This window comes from Megalops cyprinoides, chromosome 8 (genome assembly GCF_013368585.1).
Source record: "Megalops cyprinoides isolate fMegCyp1 chromosome 8, fMegCyp1.pri, whole genome shotgun sequence".
In the NCBI taxonomy this organism is placed as follows: domain Eukaryota; kingdom Metazoa; phylum Chordata; class Actinopteri; order Elopiformes; family Megalopidae; genus Megalops; species Megalops cyprinoides.
Genome location: NC_050590.1, coordinates 28,093,847 through 28,109,026, shown reverse-complemented (window position 1 = coordinate 28,109,026; position 15,180 = coordinate 28,093,847). Strand labels below are relative to the sequence as shown.

Below are 15,180 nucleotides of genomic sequence, written 5' to 3'. Positions count from 1 at the left end.
TTGTGTAGCTTGCCATTCTGTGTATAATTTGTTCACATGTATATTTCTTCTATTTTGATCTCCGCTCTGTTATTCAGTAAGACTTTTACAAATCTGCAGATGAGATGGATGAATTGTGCAAACTGCTTTTTCAGGTGCAGAATACAAGTGTTTTTTTTTTAATGACAGAAGCCTTTTCCCTTTTTCTTTCACACCCTATCATCATTGATCTCTCTTGTGAAGAGCTTAAATGGCACACCCTCTATTTGGAACTGATATGATTCAGACAGGAACAAAGGATTCCCGTTTACGAAAAGTGACACATCTGTTCTTTGTAAAGGTAACAATGGCTCTCGCTGCTTCACTGCTCTTATCGTAGAGAGTTTTGCAGTGATCAGTACAGTGTTTAAGGGCGAGAGCACACTGCCTGCACCCCTAAAGAGGCTTGTCCCCTATAGAGGCTTGTCTCATCTGTACTACAGTCCCACAATGCCTTTGGACACCATTAGCCCTGTGGTGGAAAATGCAGGGCAGTGTCTGTCCATTTTCTGCAATGACACAGATTCCAGCCTCCTTTTCAAATCTGTCACTTTGAGCACTGCTGATGATGAGGAGTTGGTGTAGGTGTATTATCCCTTTGAAGCAATCTCAAGACACTTTCCTCTCAGCAGTCTACATTGTTGTGACCTTGATCTGGAAATCTAAGTGAAGGCCATTTTCACAGTGTCACAACTTTGTGTCTGAGTGGATCAAACAGGTTCCAGCTGTAAAGGAGCAGTTTTCTGACTCTTTTTCACCTTTTTGGAGTATTCCTCTCAGTGTAATTCAGGCTGCTAGCTGGTAGTCTGTTCTTGGTATCCATTTCTGTCTGTTTGGTAAAGTTATGCAATAGCCCTTACTGAGCATCATGAAGCTTGGCATTAAGCTAAAATTTGTCACTTTATCAGAGACTGAAATCTGTGTCATTTCACCAACCAAAAATTTCAAGAGCTTGGATTTCCCCTTTCAGTATAACTTACTTGATACTCGTAAATGGAGTTTGTTTACCGTATACCTAGTATCACCCTGTACATTGTCATATTTGTATTGTTGTGTGATGTCAGGTATTATTTTTAACCTTTCCTGTCTTAACGCCTTTCTGCTATTTGTCAGGTCATCATTGTAAATGACAGCTTGTTCTCAGTTGACCCCCTTGGTTAAGTAAAGCTTTAATAATATAAGTTATTACTTGTATTATTATAACTGGAGAATAAATTCATTGGCTGCTATGCAATGGACAAGTTCCTAAATATGTGAAAGTCTGTTATCTTGTTTTGAAAAGTCTGCTTTGATTGATCCACCGTTTCTCTCCTTATGATAAAATAATACTCATCTGTTTAAGCAGGCCTAGACATGTACATTACAATAGAGACATCATTACTGGAGGTAATGATGAAGATACATTGCTGAACCACAGTAATGTCAGCCTGCAGCGGTGAAACTTGATACAAACTTATTTTACTGTAGGTATAGGATTTGTAATATCTTATCTTTGTAATCTGTTCTCCTGACATAAACTTTGACATAGAGGTCAATTCCGATATTAAAATTAGTCTGGCAGCCTGAGGCAGTAGTAGGACTGCACTCCTGGAAATTGAAAAGCTGGACCTCAAACAAATTAAAAGGAGTACAGCTGTGTTTTCTATTAAAAAAATCAATGTTCATAACTCCTTGGGCCCATACTGAGAATGCAAATGAAATGGCGCTCTTAATTTTATGCAGAGAGCAGCCAGTAACCCGAACCCTTCTCTGCAGATTCCTGAATACAGTCCAGCGGTGTTCAGTTCGGAGTACAGAACAATGCTTTCAGCTAGCACACCCTGCAATTTCCAAAATCACTTGTCATGAGCCAGAGGAGAAACCCATGTTACTGCAACATCCCCTAAACAGAGAGAAGAGGCCTTTGAAGCCTTTTATCAATCTGAACACTCCCTCTGTGCAGAATCACGAATTACTTCTGTCTGAATAATGATGCGATAACACACTTTACTATCCTGGGTGGGCTATTCACAATCCATGCAAATTTTCAGTAGCTCCAGATATCCCCACCAGACAGCCCCAGAGGTGAGCGAGTCTTTCCCGTGTGCCAATATCTCTCAGCAACATCAGCCCCATGTCAGTGAGGCTGATTGACAGTGGTGGTGGGTGAGCTGGAAACAGGGGAAGCCCGAACAGTACCTTTAAATCTATCATTACTTTCAACCCGTTCCCCTTTATCCTCCTTGATTAACAATAAAACAAATAATTCACAGAATAATCGACACCAATCACATAATTAGAATAAATGATTATGCTCGCGAAACAGTGCAGATTGTCTGTAGTTCGTGTGCTTGCAAAAGCTACAATGTGAGCTTTTATCGATTGAAATTGTGTTAAATGCTCATGACACATCACAGCTTTTGTGAGGTCTGTGTTCTAAACATTATTGTTCATTGCACTCAACCTAACCTAGAAGTTTATTCTCAGTAATTTAAATCGATTGAACTAAATTTAGCTCCGTTTTGTAATTTGAATTTTGTAACACAAGAAAGTTATAATGTGAAACATTTAAGAGAAAGCTTTGGGATTACTTGCCACTTAATTGTTCAAATTGCCATCCTTGTTTGGTCAGTCTGGGCCTTTGCAGGGCCATCATAATTTTTCCATTTGTATCTGTCCTCAGTATGCTGAAGCTAAAGACGTGCTTTTCATAGAATGTGAAAATATTAATGTCAGTGAGCTCATTATTGAGTAAACCAGTCTAATGAATGGTGTTGATGTGGAGACACTTCAGTGGCCTCTCAGCTCTACCTCAAGTTAATTGTCCTCCACAGGAAATGATGTAGACACACAGAGACAGTGAAGAGAGGACGTCTGATTGTCCTTGTTCCTTTACTGTGAGCTCCAGATGGAAGCCACACCAAGGAAAATCCAGATCAAACCATGACAAACTGTAGCTCCAGCCTGGGGGGTGACCTTAAACATCCACACCAGGCAATCTTAAAAAGCAGAGAGGGCATTTCAAGTCTTAAACTGTGATACCTCCTTCAGGGTATTACTATTCTTCACGGGCTTTGGGGCGTAACTTCAGTCACTGTTGTCCAGAGTTTAGCTTGTAAGCCTGTTTAGCCATAAGCCTGTTTCAGCGTTGCTCACCAGTGGTAACTATAGTGTGTGTAGCCTTTCAGTGGCCCAGGGCTAACAGACAATCCTTTGATTCAGCTAGTGAACCACCCCTGGCCCCAGTCTCTGTTTCTTGACTTGTGGTTCAGTGGCCAGATTTCTCAGTGACCTGAATTACAGTGGTGTTTCATGGCTTTCCCCTTACAATTTAGCTATTAAAGCCCTGCTTTGATAGTGACGAGGCACCTTTTCAGATAAACTTCAGGGACTGTGTGACAACTGTGTGAGATGGGTTTTTGAATTATAAAGAGCTAACAGCAGTGCCCACAGACTAAAGGTGAAAAGACGTTTTTACAAAGGGTCTATTTGCACTGTCATCGTTATCGACTCACCGTTACTGTTCTGTGTGCCTCCCTGACTGGGAAGGTCACCCTAAGAAGGGATGACACAGTAGAAAAAGAAAAACACTCAGCAAGTGCCCTGTCAATCTTTGCAACACTCATAGACCATAGTCAATGTAACACAAGAGACAAATGAATGAGCAAATTAACTGTATAGCAATGAGCTGTAATCCAGGGCTTTGGTTAGCGGGGAAGTAGTCAGGATATGGCTGTGATTGTATTGTTTGATTACTCAACGCAGAATGAATGTTCATTCACCGCAACTCCAAAGATGAATTGCATTTTGCGAGGCCATGCACTTGAGTGCCTGTAATTAAATAACCTCTGCCGTTGATTACCGTTCCTTAATTATCCACTTGGTGCATTTTATTATTCGACATGTTTTATGAGGACATTTTTATTCCTATATACAACAGTCATAAATACCTAAACCAATGTTCCCATCTGTATTCTCACACAATATTGATGCTGTGGGAACAAGACTTTATCATCCATCCTTCAGTCCCCTTCAGCGTAATCGCACTTCTATGTATAATCACTGCAGGGCTCGTATTTTACAGGGGAGAAACCTATTAAACTCTAGCCCTTTGGCACAAAGTGAAAGGCTGTGGAATCACAGAGGAAGGTCATGTCCCAGGATCTGTTTAAATTCAATTTGACTTCAGGAGTAAACAAAGCAATCACGTGCAAAAACACAGGCTGTTTGACAGGTGTAGTTAGGGTTGCCACCTTTGATTTGTGAAAAACTGGGACACTTGGACCATTTTTTTTTTTTGGATTAAATCATATTTGCAAATATAATCTGTTAACAGTTGTAGGACTCCTTATTGCCTTTCTTACCTATATTTGTCCTGACGCAGTTGCACTCACTCCTTTGTCTGCTGCTGTCCCTTTCTACATTAAATAGATTTTTTTACTTTAATGTGTAAACATATACTGTATAATTATTATCTATTATAAAATCTAATCATATGCCAAAAGGTATACTCCCTTTAGAAATGAAAACATGATTAGATGTGTTATAATAGATTATAAATAACTATTTAACTTAATGAATTTGGGCAACCTAACACTGACGTTTCTCACCTGTTTTTCGCACTTACTATATTGCCACAATCCGTAGATAAGTAGGCTAGCTGTGGCCGTGAAGCACTCTGTGGTATACACTTCTAAGCTCCACTATTGCTACCCTGTCTTCCTCTGGTGAATGTTTTCAAAAGTTAAAATGACTAGATTTTTTGCGTTTGCTTAATACAAAACTCTAGCGCTTTGTTATTGCATGATTTCCAGCGCTGTTTTTCCTTCATATTTAACTGACATTTTGGCTGGACACAAAACACAGGTGGCAGAGAACGGGTCTCCTTGGGTGGGCCTTACCCATTCAGAAAAGTTTTCTCTTTTCAACTCAGTCTGAGTTGTACGTTGTAAATCATTTTTTCTTTGACGCTGGTGGCTCATCCGACAAAATTTCACAAAACCGACAAAATAAATAGAGAGTTAAAAAAAATAATAATAACGTTACCTTTAGCTAGCAACTGAACTCACGGTGGGGTCGTGGATGTGAGTGCGCGCAGCAGACCATATTTCCGCTACCAATCAAAGTATAGACATGGCCAATTGTCGCTGTGTTTTCCCGTTTTTACCCGTTTACGGGCACAGGATTGGATGTATAAACATAACCAGGAAGAAAACAGAATAGCAGTAGAAGGAAACCAAATGAGGTTTTATTTGAAACTATGAAATTCTAAATTAGAAGTACATTTTCACCAAAAACGGGACAATTTGTGTCCTGGGAAAGATTATTAATTTTCCGGGACAGTCGCTCAAAAAAATCCCGGCAAAACCGGGACAGGTGTCAACCCTAGGTGTAATGTATCCAGTTCTGACTGGATACGTCTTGTTTTATCATTTAATATTCATTGGATTATTTAATGTTCCTGTTTGTATCCCATTCAACTGTGACAGTAGTCTAGGATGTCATCTGCAGGGTGAAGGATCTCATCTCAGTCAGTTTTCAATTAAGTCCTCTGTAAGTGAGTGGAGCACATAAAATAGTAAAATAGTGTTTTACGATACAATGTTTCATGTGCTGCACCAAGGAGCACCAAGCTTCCTCAGCGTTTCATGTGTGCTGGAGCTGTATTAGTGCAGCCCAGTGACACTATTTACTCTGAATTAAATAAACCACAATGTTCAATTCATTTCTTCTGATTAATGTGACTTAATGGAGGTATCATTCCTACAAAGTGTGTTATATGTAAATTGGTACATGCTTGTTTTTAATTACATCTTAGATATCTTACTATCTTACAGACTACCCTGGATCATACAAACATAAGTAAGAGAAAGAGAAAAAAGGCAGAGATGAGACTGCTGAATATGGTATTTCACCTAGGATTAAGCTGAATACTTGTAATTAGTTGAAGAACAGAGCAAAAGAATTTGAGTGCAGTGCCACCTTCCAGGTTTAAAATCCTGTTGTTTACCAGAAATTTAAACTAAACATTGTTTTAAAAGGACTTCACACAAAACCATTGTCATTGGTGACTATTTACCTAAGACTATATCATACATTAGATCCAGTGATGCAAACCCTAGAATGACATTGACAAAAAAAGTGGAAATAAATTAAAGATGATCAATTTCAGCATTCCCTGGAGGGTCATGTTGACATTCAGCATTATGAATGGTAGGAACGCACCAATGTAAGAACCACAGGAATGTTTGGTAAGTTGCGCTGGATAAGACCATCTGCTAAATGACAGTAATGTAATGAATTTTTGCTACTGCCCACAGAGACCCCCCAGAAGACTGATGAGAATGCTGGGGCGGAGTCTTTCTCTGACTCCTCCCTGTTTGCCCACTGGGGTCAGGACCTGAGTCCAGAGAGTCGCAGGGTCGCACTGAAGAAGTTCCAGTACTATGGCTACAACAGCTACCTCAGCGACCGCCTGTCCCTGGACAGGCCCATCCCAGACCTGAGGCCTGACGGGTAATTACACTCTCTCTTTATAAACAGAGGCTACGTTTACCAGAAATAAATCAGATGGGAAAATATTGTAACTAATTGGATTGTGTAATCTTTCAGATATTGCCAGGTAACAAATTTCAGAATTAAACCACTGGATTCTAATTGATTCCATATTGCATAAATTTGAGAAAAGATACATCTTGATTTAGTCACTGAGTATTTTTATGCCACTGTGCAGCAGTGGAGAACCAAGAAAAATAAGATAAGGAACTGTCATCGTAGCTTAAATTACATGGTTTCCAAAATGCCTCTTACACTACCACAATCTTGAATAGAACCAACTGCAAGGACGCAACACTCCATAATGAATTCTATCCATTCTGTCTGTTTAGAGTGTGGTTTAAACACTGTAAAAATACAATAACTACAAAAGACAGGATCATGTACAGTAAATCTATGTTTGCCGTGGTTTCTAACAGGAATGCCTTTTTTGAGGACAGTCCTCTAGAAGGTTTTCTCAGAGAGGCCTCAGTTAAGATTTTTGTAAAGGAGAGGAGAACTCAGTTGGAAAGGCAGATGGTCTCTGCCCTTTGCAGTCAGCAGAACTGTGCTAGAAAAATGTCTCTTAGAAAGAATTTGCCAGTGAGATAAGGCTGCCCTGCAGGACCAAAGCTCACAGAGCACTCCGAGCATGTTCACTCTTACAGTTACATCTCTTGTTCTCTTGAGGTCTTGAACTTGAACTTTGTAGCCCCCTCTGTCCAATAAATGGTTACAAGAGTGTATGGAGTAATTGTCTATATCATTCTATTCAAGGTGAGATTGGCAGGCGATGATGCACTGGATGGATATCAGATTATTCACATTATGTCATAGATTACATTTACATTAAAATATGTATTTTCTGGTGGCAGTTTAGTCATTTATTACATCATCGAGAGACCATGTATCCAGATTAACATTCTTATGTCATTAAGAGTTATATATTGCTGCATGATCTCTTGTTTCCCAGTAGGAAACCGGAGAATATTTTTTCAATGCACTTATTGATCAGGCCCTTTCAAATACTCTGCTTCTGTTATGATCTCTGCCTCATTTTCATACAACACAGATTCTTCAAGTGTATTTTTTCTTTAGATTGCTGTATAACATTACTCCAATAACAGCTCTCATTTGAGATATTTTTTATAGTTATTGTTATGGTGTGACACTTCATTCCTTTGAATGTTGGTGATATCCAAATTTCCACATTATGGTGTCTTATTATTTTAAGGAGTCACATATGCAATAATAGATTGATCATAGATGGATATTTTTTATATTTTTTATTGGCTGTGTTGACTCCAGTAGTAAGCAATTGCTTTCTGATCCTAAAAGGGAAAAGATGTCCAAGAAATGATTTCTGCTTTATTGTCCTCTTGCAGGTGCAAAAACATCTCATATCCTGCAAACCTCCCTCAAGTCAGCATTGTGTTTATTTTTGTGAATGAGGCACTGTCAGTCATCCTGCGCTCCATCCACTCTGCAATCCTCAGGACACCCTACCACCTCCTCAGAGAGATCATTCTCGTGGACGACAACAGCAGCAACGGTGAGAGTCTCTCTGCTGTTACTAGCTGTGAGTCTTCTGTATCTACAAAATGGACCTATACATAATATTAAGAATCTCAGTCATGCTCTATGTTAAGAACCTAGCAGCATCTATTTAAATCTAATGCTAAAGTTTTGAATGAATACATTAACTCCACTCTTCAGAAGCACCCCAGGCTGTATTATCAACAATGATAGATAAGCATAAATGCACTTAACACTTAACAAGTTAATCCAACTAAAGCTGCATGACATTGTTTGTTGGGTGTTACCTGGGGAAAGTACAACACCTCAGAGTGAGTAGTATGTAAGATTGAGAATGGCAATTTCATGAGCTTGCCCCTTACTATTGTGCCAAAGCCTTGAAATTAGGAGACACGTTTTTTCTATAATGTTTCTTTTTTTTGGTCAAACTCTACCCAGGCTGTGTGTTTATGTTCATTAAATTGGAAATATTTAAATAAATAGAATAAACAAAAACAGAATAAACCAAATATGAGTAAGTATGAGAAACATGTGATTCTTAGAAGGAGGAGTATACAAGAGGGAAGAAATTAAATGCTTGGATGTGTCTTTTGTTGCCTTTGGTCTCCCAGTTTGCTCCTTTTACCTGCTGGTGAGTTCAGCTCGACCCCTTCTCAGGGCTGCAGGAGTGTGGGTGATGATGCCTGCTGTGGAACTGCACCAGCTGCAGCAGGAGAGCAGCTGATTGGCTTAAACATGCAGCTGAGCCCTCCCTGTCTGTGTCTGTGCAGAGGCATTACTCACAGTACTGCTGTGTCCACCAGCGGACCCGTCAGAGCCAGGTCTCTGTGCTTCTCCGCACTTCCTGCTGGAGAACAAGTGGGCTCTCAGACACACACCGCTGCTCCTCTGAACTTCCTCATAACACTGGGTACTGATACATAGTGCACAACCCCCCAATATTACAGGGGTTCACTAAGCCACTATAAAACCTACACACACCTAACTTAGCCTTTTCTAATATAAAAGGAGTAAAAAATCAGGTTGTAAACATTTCCCCTACCTGGTTTCCCCTTTCAAGAGGATCACTGCATTCCCCAGAGACTAAAATTTCCTCTGATTGAAAGGACTCGTCTGTGAGTCGGGAACAGCTCTCCTCAGACCGAGTCACTAATGGTTTACCAACTTGTTTGCAAGAGCATTTCATCAGATCCGCATTGATAGATTCATCCATGTCCTTATGGCTGGGGCTGCTAACCTGATGCTTGATAAATGCTGTCACCTTGTAGACCTGCTGGAGCCTAAACGGAATCTAGCGTCTAATTCATCTCCAACTCTTATTCATTGTTAACTCTCTGCTGCCTGGAGCATTAATATGTGTGGTACAGCTTTGTGATCAACATGCAGTGGTGGCTGGTGAGCTGGAAACAGGGGAAGCTGAAACACTACTTTTAAATCTATCATTACTTTCATCCCCTTTATCCTCCTTGATTAACAATAAAACAAATAATTCACAGAATAATTGACACCAATGTGTAAATAGAGTAAATGATTATGCTCGTGAAACAGTGCAGATTGTCTGTAGTTTGTGCGCTATTGCGAAAGGTTGTTTAAGAGGTTGTTTAATTAACAAGGATGGCAATTTGAACAATTAAGTGGCAAGTAATCCCAAAGCTTTCTCTTAAATGTTTCACATTATAGCTTTCTTGTGTTACAAAATTCAAATTACAAAACGGAGCTAAATTTAGTTAGATCGATTTAAATTACTGAGAATAAACTTCTAGGTTAGGTCGAGTGCAATGAACAATAACGTTTAGAACACAGACCTCACAAAAGCTGTGATGTGTCATGAGCATTTAATGTAATTTAAATCGATAAATGCCATCCTTGTTAATTAAACAATTTCACGTTGTAGCTTTCGCAAGCGCATAAACTACAGACAATCTGCGCAGTTTCGCAAGCATAACAGGTTGAAAGGAACAGGTTGAGGATCAGGTTGAAAGTAATGATAGATTTAAAGATAATGTTTCAGCTTCCCCTGTTTCCAGCTCACCAGCTGCCATTGTCAACATGTCATGAATGCAGGGGAAAGAAGATGTGCTGTTCTGTATCACTGCTAACTGGATGATTTCTTGGGTCCTCTAGCCTAGCTTGGTCGTTCAAGATCACTGCACTTCAAGTTCAATTTAGAAGACATTTTTCAAGAGTGGGCTCTTCATTAGTGCCATTTTTGCAACATATTAGGTTATCAGATACCTTTAATAAGAGTTGACTGGTGATTGGATTTCATCTCATATATAAATAGAACTAATGTATCCAACAAGGTGACATGTAGGACCGCTGTACCTCACTGTTGTCCCAGGGTGAATGTTGTGATACTTGCCACACTTCCAGCACTGTTAAAATAATGTTTATAAACCTGTCTGGTAAGTAGTTCTGGATACTAGTGTCTGGCAAATGGCTACGTGTAAATGTAGACCTGCCTGCAACTGATCTTAAGATGCTAAAACATGCGTAAATTGTTTTACAGAATCTAGGTTTCCAAGTGTGACATTTTAATCTTTGACTGTTCAAACTGCAACACAAGATACTAAGGCAGTGTAAGACAGCAAGACAGTATAGCAATATTATCATCATCCCCCCTTTCATTTTATTTTATGTATGCTCCTCTGAGGTAACCCTGTCAGCCCTGTGCTGTGACTTTGACAGGACAATTTTAATTTAATTAAATTTAATTAAATGTTAAATTTAATACAGCTAAGTAATTGAGAAAATGATGACTTCTTCAGATGATTTCTTCTTGTAACCACTGACCTGTTACTGTTAAATAAGGACCACAGAATGTTCTTAGTCCTGATGAAAAAGAGAATTTGTGTGTACTGATGTTAATGAATTAAGTACTGTGTATATTAATATACTGACATATTGCATTTTTTTGATAATGACAACACAGTAGTAAACATGTCTCCATTGTTTCTGCTGTATAGTGTGTTGTAGAAAACTTTTGACACGTGAAAGGAGTGTAGGAAAGAGTATTACAACGGATTTCTTTGTTGAAAGAGTTGATGCTATCCATTTTGTCACATGTAATCCCTCAATGGTTGTCACAGTCATTTAGATTAGATTAAACACTTTGTCTATACATGGATTGCTATATTTGAACTCAGCACAGTTGGAGCATTATAAAATCATCAAACACAATTGTTTAATTATAATGAAACATGTCCGATACAGCTGACAAAGTTGATGTAAGTTTTTTTTTTTTTTTTTTTTTTTTTTGAGAGTTTTCCCAGAAATGTAGTCTTTTTCAGTTTAGGCAACTTAAAACAGTGTAGTTTCTCAAAAAGTACTTTCTCAGAAAGTTTCAAAAATCCAGGGCTCACCCCTATAACTGCATCCCTGCAAACAACATTTTCATATCCAATAAAGTAATTAAATATAATAATATATATATTTTTCCCCTTCTTAATCAGTTATTTTCAGTTAGCTTTCCCATCTTAAACACTGTATACCATCCATGGACTCAAAATAGATACTTAACCTTGGTCAAATGTGAACACACTTGTTGATGATTCATCTCATATCCAGAGAGATTGATCATATACCTGCATGGTGTGTAGCTGTGCTGTGAATGCCTGCACTGCATGCTCCTGTGGCATTGCTTTGGGCAAAAAACCTACTGAAATGCAGAGGCAAACCTCTGAAATATGCAGTTTTAGCATTGCCTCTGATGCTTACTCTTGGTCAGAGAGTAAATTCCTACATGGTTCACTTTTTTGGTGGCTTTTCATACCTTCTTCATTTGGATTTGACTAAATGTACATAAATGCCCCTCTACTGATATCACTTCCATTATAGCTATTATTTACTGTTTGTCTTTTGTCTTTTCTTGCAGTTGTTTTTAGGTTCATTATTATGTAAACTTGAACTGCTCTGGTTGCTTGAATCTGACCTGAGGTAATGGACCTGTTTCTCCAGTTGTTTCACCATGATTAATTGCAAAACTGCTCTTATTCCCAATCAATACATTCTTATCAGAATCACTTGATTAAAAAATTACTTGATTATAAATTGTACTTGGCAAATAAGGTCCTTGGAAATCTACACATGGGTATCCATGAAGGGGCAAATGGGTCACATCTGATGTAGTGGCAGGTTTTAAAGGCTAGGAAGAAATGCTACAGCACAGCCTAGACTGACATCTTCCCAATGTTCAGCTGCACAGCCCATCATTTGCAGTGGCTGAGGGAGGCATCAGGTCACTAAGCACTAGGTCAGTCATAGTAGTTGGCTTTTTTGTCACGTTAGCCTCAAATGTCTAAAATGGCTCACAGAGGTGCACTACCAGTAAGTAGTAGAGGCCAGCAGGAGCAGCAGGACCAACTAACAGGATGATAGCCAGATAAACAGATTGCAGGGGCCAGAGCAGAGGCAGAGTTGGCCAAGATTGAGTTGGCGTTGATGGTACGGCCTCTGTTAATCATCATTACAGCGCCAGCCAGCCAGCCCGAGCCCAGCTGTCTCCCACCCTCTCTTCTCTCCCTCCAACTGCTCTTTTAGATGTCAGCTAGCCTCCTGGCAGAGCCAACAGCTCTGTTAATGGAGGCGTAACAGCTCGAATTAGATTTTAAAAGGTCCAATAAAGCGGGAAGGGAAAGCTGATGATTAAGACTGTATTCAAAATCTTTCCGTACTTTGAGTTTTCAGGATTGACATTTCTGGTCAGCATATCCTACCAAGAACCCATATGGTACTATTTACTGATTTCCTGACATTTACATATGTTACATGTGTACTACATACTCATTTGTTCCCACTGAATCTTACCTACTACTTAATGATTTAGACGTAGGGAAATTGTTAATAATATCTTTATTGAGAGACAGCTTGTAGAGTAGTTTTTGTTGTGAATCAGCAGACTAATTTAATTTCCTAACTATGAGCCTCTAGCTACCTCTGGGCATTTTGCAAAAGGGATTGGAAAAAGTTTTGGATCTTACAGATCTTAATTGTAGACAGCACTTCAACAGTATTTTTCACCAAAGGGTTTTTGTAACAGAGTTGATCAAAGGCAGCTAAGCCAGGCTTGTGAACTGACAATACTTCTAAGCCAGATGAAGCTGAGAGGGACCAAACAGGTCAAATACATTTACAGAAAAAACTAACAGGAAATACACCAGTAAATGAGTACAGCAGGTAAAATATTTCTAAGTATGTTGTTGAAATTCTGTCACCAGCTCAAGATCAGTGGTGCAAACTGCCATACACTGGAAACCGACTTTTCAGAGGAAATTCTTAACAATAACAGGAAACATGAATAGCAGGATACTGGATTGCTCTTTGTTTCTCAAGACTTACAAATGAGTATTTGGTCTGCTTTTCCTCAGGCAGGCCATTCTTTGTGTTAATTTTACCATGTGCCATTCAGGAACAAGGGAGGCCATATGCTCTGGTGTTTGTGATCCACAGTTATCAAAAAATGGTCACCTTGGCATTTCACTGGGTTGCGAGTAAGAGCCTTTTCATTCTGCGTTTTAATGAGTACAAGATGTTAATGCATGTATATGCAGCTCTACAGCCTTGACACCTAAGGAGTGAAAAGGTGTGAACATAGCCACATGCTGTATTAGAAGAGATATTGTTTTGGCCATGATCAGATTCAGTCGCTTTGGATAAAAGCGTCTGCTAAATGAATAAATGTAAATGTAATTATGAGGGGGCCTTGGCAAGTGTCTGTTAGAAGCAGTTGCAGATAATGTACAGTATGTTGTTCTTTTTTCTCCTTTCTTTTAAAGCAGCTACAGGGCCTGCGAGATGTGGATGTCAGTTTGAGGTATGGGCCTGTGTGGTGAGACATTTAGGTCTGGCCACAGACAGGATCCTGTGAGACAAGGTGTCAGAGTCTACAGTGAGGAGCTGGCAGCTCTGCACTTATTCTGTCTGAAAACCTCACGTTCTCCCCAGTCATGCAGGAAGTGACAGATCACTCAGGCCGCCCTCAGCCCACTACTCAAGATGCTTTTGTGCAGGGGATCCACTGTTAGCTGCAGTGTGTCAGTTTGTAGAGGCCATTACATGCAGCACAATGTTTTTGTTCCCCTGCCATTCTTCAGTGTTGATGCACAACTGTGTTACTACCCACATCCTGCCCCAAGTCACTCCATCTGGTCACTATGGGTCCAACAATGACTGCTGACAAAATGGATACAAACAGGTTTCCAATGGAGCTTTAGAGGGAAAATAAAAATCACTCACCTCATTCTGTGCTGAGCCATCAAAACATACAGGCAGAGAATACCCAGCAGACTTTAGAAAAACTTGTCTGTGATGGACTTATATTGCAGTGCAAGCTGAGTCAACAGCAGCCATGTGGAAAAAAGCCGGCTTCAGACAGAAAAGTATTAAACCCTAATGATTTTTCTCACTCCCCTTAAATCCTCATTATGGCCAGCCAGGGTCTCGGAATGACTTGCATTTCCAGGTCATTGAACACAGTAGAAGGATTTACTGTGAAGTGTACAGATTTCTCATCTTTTAGGATTGAAGCGTCCTTTTCATACTTTTAAATGGCTGGCACTGCTTTTCTTTGAAATTGAGGAAGGAAAAGTTATAGTATCATCTACATTATAGCCTGTCTGTAGTCATTAGATGGCTTGTGTTGTGGGTTTTGGCCTGATGCAGACAAATGGAAGATTTAGAAAAATAAAGACAACAGGTTTAGCATTATCAGAGTGAAACAGGAAATATCTCTCTCTCTCTCTCCCTCTCAAACTGCACACTAGGGTTGAGTGTTGTTCTGTGTCTTTTATCACAAAGCCAGAAAGATCTCTCTAACTATGATGTGTTGTGAAGTCAAAATGAGTGAATGCCAATTAGCATTTAACACTCTCCAACACTAGTGTGACCTCATAAAAAACTGCCCCTTTGTCACAACATAAGAAAAATGTTTAGGTTATGTTATGTTTCAGGTGGAATAAGACTGGATCATGATTTGCTAACACATATGTATTTCAGAGATGTAAAGAAATTGCTCTTTACATCCAGGAATGTGGAGAATAAACCTGCTTCCATGATCCAAATGCTGCACTATTCACTCAGTACTATTTGCGTCTTAGCCATAACAACACAAAGCTC

General features: G+C 39.5%; 1 protein-coding gene across 1 annotated transcript in view; it reads left to right on the top strand.

The window, feature by feature from the left end:
• The window catches only part of LOC118781647 (polypeptide N-acetylgalactosaminyltransferase 18-like), a 72,305-nt gene that overhangs the window by 17,727 nt on the left and 39,398 nt on the right, over nucleotides 1-15,180 (top strand). The window contains exons 2-3 of the mRNA XM_036534655.1: nucleotides 6,318-6,513; nucleotides 7,917-8,083. Coding sequence (XP_036390548.1) covers nucleotides 6,318-6,513; nucleotides 7,917-8,083 — 363 coding nt within the window. The remainder of the gene's footprint in view (nucleotides 1-6,317; nucleotides 6,514-7,916; nucleotides 8,084-15,180) is intronic.